We start from the raw sequence: 12,859 nt of genomic DNA, 5'->3' as shown, positions 1-12,859 counted from the left end.
ATTTGCTTCATTACCAGTGTATCATCTGAAATCAAGATTTTCCACACACTAAGCTATCATGTATTGTAATTTAGTTTCTGAATTTGATTATTTTCTCTTATTTCCTCAAATTACAGATCATTTTATGAACATTGTTTCCTTTTCCCACTGATTGTTCTTAAGTCCAAACAGTAATTGTTTGTGTATAATAAATGTTTTAAACACTGATGATGTAAACCACAAACTGGAGAGTGTGGAGACAGTGTATGCTATCATATAGAATTCAGGTAATTAGAAAAAATAGCTAGAAACACATAGCCAAATAGAACTACTCTTTCACATAAACTATGTTTAAAACCATTGTTAGCATACTGACAAAAGAACAGGCAATGGAGTAGCAGCAACAAAGAGCAAAAATACAAACCTCAAAAGGCAAAAGCCCCCAGTAAATTTCAGCAAAAAACAGACTGTCATGGCAGATTATAGATACCTATATATCACATGAAAGAAAAGTAAATGCAAGACTATATCTAGCGAGTAACCTAATGGCTTACAAAAGTCATCTCCTGCCAATACCACTTGCTTTACAAGACCAGGGAGTGGAAGAGAACCATACTTAATGCCTTTGTTCATTAAGTTAAATGAACCTTAGTTGGTAGGTTTATGTAGTCACAGTCTTAAAAAGATTTTTCTCCAGTGTGTTTTTTCAAAGATGGCATTGTGGGAATAAAGACTCTGTGCATCCGTAAGTACTCATCTGAAAACACACAGCAGCAGCAGTTACTGCCATGTCGGGCATTTGTTAGGACACCACCTGAAAATGGATCGTTGCCTTCCCTTCCCCCCACCCCCCCCCTTTATTGAGGACAAAGAACTTGAAATAACACTAAGAATTATTTAAGAACATGAAAAGGAGCTGCCTGCTGTAGTCAGCAATCCACAGGCTCAGGTTAAAATCTTCTGAAGTCAACTAAGCGACTCACCTGGATTATGACAGGCTCTGGATCAGGCCCTGGAGATCACTAAGAAACACTCCAGAAAGCAGTGACATCTAATGGCAAATATGCCTTTGGAGGATAGCAAGCCGTAATCTATGGCAGGCAAAATTATCCCTCTCTAGCTGCAGAGTAACTAGCACTAAAACATGTTACAGGGCCTGAAATACTATCGCAAATTTAAGCACCTGGGAGAGTCTGAGAAATAGTGCACATAGAAACGCCAAGTACTTCACGCATGCCAAGCATTTAGGCAGAACATAGCTATTAACAAAACCCACTGGCTTCTAAGCCACAGCATGCTGTATTCCAGGTCTTCATTGTATGTTTAAAATAAGCAAGTAACCTTGGCAGGTTCTACAGCAGGGAAGACAGAGCCCTGAACCCTCATCTGTAGACACTATAGATACATGGATAGTTATTTGGGTGTTTTTAATAAGTTTTGCTCACTTGTCCTGCACTTTACAAACTGCATATAAGAATACTGTAATGCACAGTGCCATACACTACAACATCTTCCAATGAGGCTTTACCAATAACACGGCAAATTAAACTCCTATTACCAATGCACAATACAAGCCGAACCGCACTGTAGTACATCAGCTTACAAGGAGAAATGTGGATGTTCATACCACCAAGCTAGAAGAATCCCTTTCCCCTACCAAAAAAAAAAAAGACATTTTAAAAACACTACCAATATCAACAGGAGTAAGACCTCATGGTGGAACTGCCCTGATATTATTATTATGGTATAGAACAGCTTTGAAATATAAGCCAAAACTCAGGACACAGCAATGCTGGGAACTTTTCTAACACAGGCAATGCAGCAGTCCAGGCCTCCAAAGTCTAAAAGCTGAGATGTGCAAGTGAAGAGCAGATCTAGCCTTCTCTCTCAGAAAAAAAAATAAAAACATAGTGTATATATAAAAATATATATCAAAAGAATATGTATAAATATATGTAAAAGCACACATAGTATATATAGCTATATAATATATGTCTGAGCTTACCATTGAAAATAAAAAAGCTAGGAGCAGTATGCAACTGCATAGGACTGAATTAGCCTTTAAAAATACTTTAGTGTATTTTTTTCAGCAAAACCTCTTGTACCTGTTCTGTGCGACTGCTATCCTAGGTGATTTTCCTGCACCTAATGCACACGTATTTGCATATATGTTTCTATAGGCACAATAGGAAATCCATATGCACATACAGATGTATTACTATGTACATGTCAAGAGGAAAAAAATGAGAACAAAGTAAGAAATATAAAAGCATGAGACCATCAGCTGCAGAGGATAAAAAGCGTGTACAAATTGTGCAGTTGACAAGGAATGTCACCCAATCCCTGCTTAATTAAAGCACTGTTCTAAACCCCTGTTTAGGGAGTGAGGAGTGTGGGACGACTGATGTATGAAGAAAATATCAGGCAGCGTGGCTAATCTCAGAGACTTTGGAGCTTTCGAGCTACATAAATCAGAGCGACTTTTTGAATAGCCTCATAAAACACAAAATCATTGCCATTCCACTCACGACTTTCAGATTCTTCCTACAGCATACAGATCATTAGGAAACTTCTAAGCAATCAAGTAATGTGGAGCTGATGAAATTACTCAATCAATGCATGGGCTGACAGAAAGCAGTATAATACAGAATTGCACAGTTCTGACATGATAACCCTGCCCCTTTTTTGTATAGGAGTAAGGAAAATTACGGTGGAGTCGATTCATTTTAACATTTTCACGAGAGTGCTTAATGTAGTCTTTCTGAACTGCCAGCTCCTATTTATAATAGCAGGGCAGCAGAAACATACATACTATATAAGCAGCCATACCAATGTTCAAAATATGCTATAGGAAAATGTTTATTTTCAAATGTGCACATTTCCATACACACAGACCTGCTCTAATGATCAAAAGCAGCAGCTGTAACCATTCACAAGACAGGAATATGAACAAGCATATCATAGATAAATACCAGTCACCATACCCCTCCCACTGCCATCAACACATTGCTAATCTCTACTCACTGAATAGTAACATTTTCTGTCATTGTCTAAGAGATGGTTGATAGCATACTTTGATACAAGAAACACACCAACCACCACGTAGGCAAGACAGATAGAGTATTATACTGGAAAAGTACATGCTATCAAAAAAAGGGTTCACACAGGTAACATAGGGTTTTTTTTACAATCATCTGCCCCTCCCAAACATGGGAAAATATTTTCCACTTGAATAACTTAGCACTGTATGAGAAAAAGAGAACGCATTTATTCTGTTTGTTGTCTAAGGCATCAGTACTACCTCTCATAGTATTTCTTTTCCCCTGAACCGAGCATTTTAGTTTTTTATGTGGCTTTATGAATTCGCCTGTAGTTGATGTGTTCACAGAGTACCCTGTTACTGCTTTTGCTAACTCATATAAATAAATACAGTTTATTATTTATATCTAAATATTTTACACATAAGTTTACTCTGCACAAGTGAAAGAAAACAAAAAGGGGTCAGAACAGCCAGGTCACAAAATACAGTGGTGTTACTAGGGGCCACATTCTCATCTGACAGCTGTACATGTTGGAATGCTTAGCTGACTAACCATTTAGTGTTAAAATACTTCTAATTTCAGGTCATTTATTCTCAGTTATTCATTTTAGTAGCTTTGAAGTTCCATGTAACAATTAACAGTTTGCCATTTTCATGGCGACATAAACCAGTCTATAAAAAGAGGTAATCCCGTTGTCAACTGTACTAATTGTCTCTCAAGACAAATTAATCGTGGGTGAAGCAACTACTTTGGTATTTTATTTTGCTTTCAGTAAGGATTTACTGTGTTGAAGAATCTAATCACTGACAGCGTTATATATATAAAAAAAAAAAAACATTAGTGATGTTTCCGTACGACGGGTGCACCACAAGTGAAATAAACAAAATTGTCATTAAGAGGAAAACAGAAAAGCCATCGCCTCCCCCGATGCCGGTGCAGAGGCATAGAGCCTGCCCAGCACCACTCCCGGTGCCAGGGACTGGGAGACAGGGGATTTGCAAAGAAATTCCTTATCTGCTACAGTCTAAATTTCCCCCAAAACCCTAATATCTGAGCAGTGTGTTACAAGCTCTTAAGAAAGAAATCCTAAGACGTAACCTAGCGCCGCGTGAACAGTCTACAACTGGGAAGAATTTTTTAAAACAAGTCATTCTCCCTTTAAAAGGAGGGCGTAAGGCACTGCCTCCCCTGAGCAGCAGCTGATGCTTCAGTCGCACACAAGCCGTAAGGACTGACCCCTATAAAGTTGCAGTACCTAAACGGAGCGGTAGCCCATGGACTACACGAAGGGGGGGGGGGGGAAGCTACACGAGGGGCTGGCACATCGCTGCCCAAATATTGGTGTCCTGCAGAAAAGCTCTTGGCAGCCGGGCTTTACAAACGTTCTTCCCGCGTTCCCTTCCACAGAAAGTCGCTACACATCCCCAAGACAGGCACTGGCAGACATATTTATAAAGCCAACCCCGGGGGGAGCGGCAGCTGCCCCATAGTGGGGTGGCACCTCCCCGGGGACCTCCCCAAAACGCTGACGGGACCCTGCCCCCAGATGCACCTTCCCCGGGGCAGCCCCCCCCCCCCAACCTCCCGGCCATTCCAAGCTCCCGCCCCGCCTGCGTGCGGTGCCTGCAGATAGGCAAGCGGCCGAGGGGGAAGCGCTCTCCCCTCCTCTGCCTCCCCTCCCCGCGCATCCCCGGCCGGCGCAGGGGGGCGACCAGCTCTCGCCAGTCTTGGGAACAAACCGCCACTCGGTGGCGGGGCCCGGCGCTTACCAGGGATACGCTCGCCGGGGAGGAGGGCTGCCGGGCCGGAGGTGACTCCGGATCATGGCGAGAGAAAACAGAGACGGGCGGCGGGAAGAAACCGGGCTGGGGGCGCGGGCAGCGCTGTGCACAGCATTACCCCAGCTGCCCCTGCACCCGCCGGCGCCAGGGTAGACCGCTACCCTTCCCGGGCGCCGCGGCCCCGGGAGGCAGCCACCTGGCCGGCGGGGTAGCGGTTCGGGAGGGGGGTGTGCGGTGGCCGGAGCCCCACGCCCCTGTCCGCCTGCGGGAGGGGAAGCGCTCACAGTGCCAAACCACCTGTTCCGCCGCGACAGAGGAAGGCGGGATGGGGGATTAAGAAAGGCAAGGGGGAGGCTTTTCAATACGGGAAGGCTTGGGGTCTCCCCTGCTTCAGGGCGAGCCGGAGGAGGAGGAAGACAAGCTGGAGCTGAGGGGCTGCAGGAGGGACCGGGGAAGTGCCTGAGCTCTGCCCCCCTCCCCCCCAGACCAACAGCTGCGCAAAACCTCAAGGTCTAAAGCACGCACATACCCCGCCGACAAGAAACCTTTACACAGAGCGGTAGGGGAAAAGAGGACGGCCAAGATCCTGGTGGAAAGCAATTAGAAGAACAAACAGAAAAAAAGCAAGGGATAAAAGAGAGCGGGGGCTGCGGGGGAGGGAAGGGGAAGCCTGCCAAGAGAGGGAAGGTTGCAAAGGAAAGCTGGAAAAGTGTCCAGCAGCGCTAGCAGTCGCAGCACCCCCTTACCGATATGAATGATTGAATCTGCAACCGCCGCTTTCCAGGTTCGAGTCCAACAGACGGACACGACCAGGATGAGGGAGAAAACTTCCATCTCCTCTGGAGGTCCAGGCTTTGTAACAACAGATCTCTTCACCAAGCGGTGCCACCGCGGAAGATCGAGCGGCGCAGGAAACCCAAGAGTTTGAGGTGCCGCCGGAGAAGCGTGTAAATCCCGGTGGCCGGCGCAGAGCAGCGGCTGGGCAGGGAGCGAGGTCGGGGCGGGGAGCGCCTCGCTCTTCGGCGAACCCCTGCCTCACTTGGAGGGGCTCCTGGGCAGCACCGGAGTTGCTGGGAGCGCCGGCAGCAAATCCATCCAGCCCGGGCGCCGCCGCGGGCAGCAGCCGCTGCTGCTGGTCAGACAATCCCCATCCTTCCGCCGGCTCCAGGGATCCGCTCGGTCCCGGCTGCTGCACAGCAACTTCCAACCCACGCCACGCACACGCTCACACACACACACACGCGCGCAGACACGCACACAGAAGCACACACACAAACCCCGGAGGAGCCCCGGGAGCCCGCAGCAAAGAGCTCGCCCTCAGCGAGGGGGGAGGAGCGGGCAACCGGGAGAGCAGTCGATCCCGCTTCCAGCAACCAGATTCCTGCAGGAAAAGCCCCCCCGGAGGCCAAAAAACAAACTGAACTTCAAGGTAATGCAGATAGTAATGCAGAGGTTTCCCCCCCACACCCTTCTCTTGGAAAAATTGCTTCCCACAACTGGAGGGGAAGAAAAAAAAAAAAAAGCAATCTGCAAAGGAAGCCCAGCGTGCTGTCTCTGTCGCGGGAGGTAGTGGCTGGACAGGGCAGGAGCGAAAGGAGGAGTGACCGGAGCGAGGAGAGGAGAGGAGCAGATGATGGTCTGCAGGTTGCTTTTGGAGCTTGCTTTGCTGGTGGGATGCGGAGAGAGCTGGCAGCTCCGACAGCAGCCAGCACGTTGCCTAGAAATGGATCACCTAGGAGAAGGAGAGAGCGCGAGAGATAAGTGCTATCAGCCAGAGAGGGAGAGACGGAGAGAACGAGCGAGAGAGCGCTTCTCTCTAATAACCACCTCCTCCCCCTATCTGCAATACAAGGGAGAAACAAAATAGAGCTCTCATTTCCCTTGAAATCTTCAACTGGGACTAAGGAAGAGACATAGGCAGGAGTGCATACAGCCTAAAAATACATTAGGGGAGGAAAGGGCGGGGGGAAGATGATCTATGATCTTTTTGAACTGTTATGCTCAGCTTAAAAAAAAAAAAAAAAAAAGGAAGAAAGACCAACACGACAACCACCCCATTTATTTAACCTTGTAACTCCACTGCAGGTATCAAGTTCAAAGCTAGGTGGGCACTTCTGCTTCTCGGTCTTTGACAACTGAGTCAGGGACATTGCTTGAAGGGGAAAAGAAAAAATAAAAAGATAAAAATCAGGGACACCTGGCCTCAAGGGGAAAATGAAGACCTAAAAATCTATTAATATGATTTTAATTATCTGTGTTCTTGATAGAATTCTCACAATTCTTTAAAGCAGTGAACTGGCTTTTTTCTTCCTCTCTTTTCAGGTAGTGGAGAAATTTCTATGGGAAAACATTTAGAGCACACTTTTCAAGCTCAGGGTATGAGGAATTCATTAACCGATTAATCCTCAGACTTCTTGTGCTGTAGTTAAATATATTATCCCCATTTCACAGGCAGAGCATTGCATAGAAACGTTAAGTATGTTCCTATAGACTAGTCTAAATCCCCACTTTATGTCTTAATACACTTTCTTCTTTGTTTTTTTCTAGTCACACTAGAGACATAATGCAGAAATCAGAGTTGCTCCAACATAACGGTTATATCCTAAATTCACAAAAGTCATTGATAAGACCTAGGAGTCCTTTTAGAAGCTTAAATGGATGTTGAGCAACCCTTTTTCTTCAGAAAGAATCCTTTCTTAAGGCATTTCCTTAGTTACTGTAGTTAGATTAAGTTCACCACATCTGACTTGCATAATTCTCCTGATCGCATGTCTTCTTTGAGCCAAGGGTCTAGTTAGCAGGCACACCTGTATACCTAGAAAACTTAAGTATTTAGTTCAAGAGGAAGAAAAGATTTTTCAGAAAAGACAAACTAAGTCAGCCTTAAGGAGGAAGAAAACTGAATCGGTAAAACAAACAGAAAAACCCAAAGCAAACAAAAAAACCCAAAACAAACTGAACAAAACCCCAACACCATTCCCCCCTCCAAAGAAAACCAAACCAAACCAAACAAACAAAAAACCCAACTAAAACCAAACAAAAAAAAAAAAACAACAACCAAACCTACAAAACAACAACACACCAGCAGCAATTTCAACTTTGATTAGGTCGGAGGTTTGCACATGAGTACTTCCCTAAAAGTGGTAACTCAAAAAGCTTTGAAATGGGCTTTTTCTCTTCTGAGAGAAACAAATCACAACTAAAATTTACTTTAAGAGTCAAAAGTACAGGTCCATAAAGAGAACAATAGCTGATGAGCAAAGTGAAGCAAAAGTCTCACAAATTATGTCACTCATACGTTGCATGTGTTCATATTCTCCACGCAAGTCACAGATTTGTTACCCATAACACTAAAAAAGGCCCTTATTTTTTCTCTAAATGACAATTTATGCACAGTATCAGAAAGTGTAATGGGCATTCATTTTACGAGTAATAAATTCTGATTCATCTGAGAAACTTTTGGAGCTGCTTGAGTCATTATTACTTCTCCACAAAAGAACAGAGTTCACAAGAAATGTTAATTCGCTGCTTTGGGGGGCATGTCAGAGCAGTACTGTTTAATAATGTACAATGCACAGTAGGCTGAATAGGAAATGTAATGGAAACCTGTGGAAAACTATAACTTTTTAATCCTCAGTTTAGATAATGCTAAGAATTTGAGGTCCTATTTAGAAGCCAGCTATTCTTACTAACTCTTTGCAGCATCCAGTACCCTACACTGGCCACACTGGAATGTGGCAAATGGAAATCTTTGCTTAAGCCTGTAGATATATTTAAAGGCCAGGAGGAGGCACAGCGAAGAGTTTGTACCTCACAAATACCCTCTAATAAAAAATGCTTTCCGAGTGTAACTCTGAATAAGGATTCCAGTGGTGAAAAACACTACCTGAAAATTTGAGAGGAAGACAACTGAAACAAATTTAAAAAGTAAATTCAAATAAACTTACTTTAAATAATGAACACATTATTGACTTAATATACATCTGCCATGAGATAAAATCATTTGCACTTCCTCACTTTCATTCTCCTCAATTCAAATAAAAACAAAACTTGATGACATTTATTTAAATACTGAAAAAAAATCCTATGCTATGTGGTTTGTTCATGGTATCAGAGAAAAATGTTGAAAAGGGATAATGGTCTTTTTCTATTCAACATATGCTAAGCATTTGCAGAAAGTTAGGGGGAAGGATGGAGAAGGAAGAATTCCAGAACAGGAGTTACAGGTACCGCGGAAACTGGGGGAATGCAGGGCTCTCTAGTAAGCCTTGAGCACCATTCTCGGAACTTCAGTGATTGCTGCCTCAGGCGCTTTGGAAACTTAGTCTCACAGATTTCCACCATCCCTCCCAAGATGTCCTCAGTTACCTCAACACTTCAGCTCCACCATGAGTATCTATGGAAGAAACCCCACCATTGACCAAACAATGTTTCTAATACCAGGGAGTAGTTGTCTTTTTTCTAGCAGTCTAACTAAAATGCTGTTAATGGTTGATGTACCTTATGTTTCCACTGATCAGCTATCCAGCTGGAGACCAGTAACGAGTGGCGTCCCTCAGGGATTGGTGTTGGGACCGGTGTTGTTTAACATCTTTGTCGCTGACATGGACAGTGGGATTGAGTGCGCCCTCAGCAAGTTTGCCGATGACACCAAGCTGTGTGGTTCGGTTGATACCCTGGAGGGAAGGAATGCCATCCAGAGAGACCTTGACACACTTGTGAGGTGGGCTGATGCCAACCTCATGAAGTTTAACCATGCCAAGTGCAAGGTCCTACACCTGGGTCGGAGCAATCCCAGGCACAGCTACAGGTTGGGCAGAGAAGAGATTCAGAGCAGCCCTGCAGAGAAGGACTTGGGGGTGTTGGTTGATGAGAAAATGAACATGAGCAGGCTTCAGTGTGCGCTTGCAACCCAGAAAGCCAACTGTATCCTGGGCTGCATCAAAAGGAGCATGACCAGCAGGTCAAAGGAGGTGATCCTGCCCCTCTACTCTGCTCTTGTGAGACCTCACTTGGAGTATTGTGTGCAGTTCAGGTGTCCTCAACATAAAAAGGACATGGAACTGTTGGAACAAGTCCAGAGAAGGGCCACGAGGATGATCAGGGGACTGGAGCACCTCCCGTATGAAGACAGGCTGAGAAAGTTGGGGCTGTTCAGCCTGGAGAAGAGAAGGCTGAGCTGAGACCTCATAGCAGCCTTCCAGTATCTGAAGGGGGCCTATAGGGATGCTGGAGAGGGACTCTTCATTAGAGACTGTAGTGATAGGACAAGGGGTAACGGGTTAAACAGGGGAAGTTTAGATTGGATATAAGAAGGAAATTCTTTCCTGTTAGGGTGGTGAGGCACTGGAATAGGTTGCCCGGGGAGGTTGTGAATGCTCCATCCCTGGCAGTGTTCAAGACCAGGTTGGACGAGGCCTTGGGTGATGTGATTTAGCATAAGGTGTCCCTGTCCACGGCAGGGGGGTTGGAACTAGATAATCTTAAGGTCCTTTCCAACCCTAATTATTCTATGATTCTATTACAGTGTTGCACATTAATGCAATCCCTAGAGGAGCAGCCAAGATGTTCTTGTGAAACAGATGCAGCAGGGGGGTGGAGGAGGAAGTGTCCATCTAATGTTTATATCCTCACACCCACACAGAGCACTCTGCTAGCTAAAGCAAGTCAGCTTGGGACCTGAGATTGTATCTATAGAAGTAAGATAGCTAAATATCAAAGTCCCACATGCATTTCATTTATCTAAAGCCTGAACTTCAACAATGCTATGCCCCCTTTTCCATCTGGTTGGCCATACAAAGATATGTGACCGTGCAGAAGTCAACTTTTGATTTGGTCAGTTTGAAGTCCCAGGAGATCACTCAGGTATTTAAAGAAATTAATATAGTGTTAATACAATCTCACTTACAACCTTCTGTTTTGGGAGATAAACAGAACAGCTGAGCCTTACAACACCAGTCCTAAACTACATAGCAGGTATTTACTGTTCCCACACATGAGCATTAAACATGCCTTTTGCACATCAGAATTTGATACTTTATATTCATAGAATCAACTAGGTTGGAAAAGACCTTTAAGGTTATCAGGTCCAACCATTACCCTGAGACTGCCAAGACCACTATTAAACCATAGCACTGAGGGCCTCATCTGCATGGTTTTTGAACACTTCCAGGGACGGTGATTCATATATATTGCTTAAACTGAAAAAAAATTTAGATGAGATGAAATGAGGTTACACCCTAGGCTAGTCCACTGGTCCATTTGTTCCAACACATTTTTTGTGAAGGCCCATAAGTTATTACTTCAGAAGAAAAAAAAACCAAACAAACAATAAACCAGTATGCACCCATCCCATTGGTCTGTGCTGTGCACAGCGGGAAAGGGAGATAGGGGAAATTCCTTCCTGACTGGAGTAAGCCATCACCTCTTATCTTGAAGTTCAATATTCAGTTAACCTTTTCATCATAACTTGCATAGTTATAAATCTCATTAACAGCCATAGAGTTACCCTAAAATTAAAAGAAATAGAAAAGAGAAGAGAAGAAAGGAAAGGAAAAAGGAAAGGAAAGGAAAAGAAAAGGAAAAGAGAAAAGAAGATAAAGAAAAGAGAAGAGAAGAAAAGAAAAAAAAAGAAAAGAAAAAAAGAAAAGAAACGAAAAAAAGAAAAGAGAAAAGGGGAAAAAAAAGAAAAGAATAATTAAAAAAAAAAAGCAACATTAAGTTCGGTGACCTTCTGTATCAGCGAATTCCAGCAGTGCCAACTGGCCATGAAAAATAACATTTCTTTTACTTGCTCCTAATTTACTCCCCTCTCTTCCATAAGACAGTTTAATATTATTGAAGAAGTGGGATTAAAAAGAACTGATCATCTGTTACAGGAGAGAACCATTAATCATAAATATGTAACAGTCACCCCCAAATTGTTATTGATACCATCTGAACATGGGAGAAAGGCCAAGAAGGCCCACCTACTATTGCTAAGATTGGTTTCTATTTCTGGAATTTTAATGCCATTTGTTTTCATTTTCATTGCAGCATTGTCATCTTCTTCAAGTCTTTGTGGTCATTTTTTAAGTGAGTGCTTGTGACAGGAAAATTAACAGTAATTCTGTGAATCTCCATATTTCTTTGATGGCTGTATGGAAGCACACTCTTTTTTCTCTCTTCAAACAATATTTGCAAGTTCTGACTTGTCACTAAACAGTAACATTATGGATGAAATGCAGGACCCCCTAACACCCTCAGTACTAGAACGCTAAAAGAAAAAAAAACACATATGGCAACTGGATCAGTATAGGCAGCTCCCTGCAGAGAGACACTTCAGAGGAAACAGGATCTCCCTGTAAGGATGCCATTCCCAGATCATATCCTAATTTACGTGTGATGGTGAAAAAAACATTATCATTTAGAATAGTTTAATTCTTGTTACTTATGATTATTATGATGTAGGTTGTGAGAAGATCTGCCTAACTTGGCTGGCCTTGCTTTCTTGCTTTCATGTAGTAAGACTATCAACCTCCTAATTTATGAAGCCTCCACCCCCTAACTTACAGAGCAATGCGATTTCAATCTAAATAACACTGAGTTTCCCCAATTTTAAAAACACAAACTGACAAATAACCCTCAGTTTGAATTGCTTTCCCTCCCCCATCCCCAGACAATGCATTCTTAAAGTGCTGATATATAACAATTGACTGACAGACCTACCAAGAGATCCTGTGCAACAAGCAAACGTTCCTCTGCCACTGAGTTGGTGCCCAGGCTCTCAGCAAAAGCTACTAGCTCTGAGAAGTTGCTTCAGTTTACATGTCTACTCAGTCTTTGCCTTACCTGGCATAGCTTCAAACAAGAAGTCATCTGGGAGGGCTTTAGTTAAGAGGACATCTGTCCATTAGGAAATGACTTGCTTCAGTGACCACCAAATAACCTTTAAATGACAGCTTTAGCCTACTGCCAGCTTTAAGGTTGTTCTCTGTATTATGAAAGAGGTCCAAGTTAACAGGACCATTTGAATTCCAAGTGGTGGCCCAGACATTGATTCCATCTGTCCTGTCACAC

At 43.7% G+C, this 12,859-nt stretch overlaps 1 protein-coding gene across 1 annotated transcript in view; it reads right to left on the bottom strand.

Moving 5' to 3' along the window:
• Positions 1-6,246, bottom strand: part of GRID2 (glutamate ionotropic receptor delta type subunit 2) — a 735,631-nt gene extending 729,385 nt beyond the window's left edge. Inside the window, exon 1 of the mRNA XM_062637614.1 lies at positions 5,548-6,246. Coding sequence (XP_062493598.1) covers positions 5,548-5,635 — 88 coding nt within the window. The 5' untranslated portion in view covers positions 5,636-6,246. The remainder of the gene's footprint in view (positions 1-5,547) is intronic.
• Between the last annotated feature and the right edge of the window lie 6,613 nt (positions 6,247-12,859).

This window comes from Pezoporus occidentalis, unplaced genomic scaffold (genome assembly GCF_034315485.1).
Source record: "Pezoporus occidentalis ecotype Australia unplaced genomic scaffold, CSIRO_AGI_Poc_V1 ctg53, whole genome shotgun sequence".
In the NCBI taxonomy this organism is placed as follows: Eukaryota; Metazoa; Chordata; class Aves; order Psittaciformes; family Psittacidae; genus Pezoporus; species Pezoporus occidentalis.
This window is presented reverse-complemented; position numbering and strand designations above follow the sequence as displayed.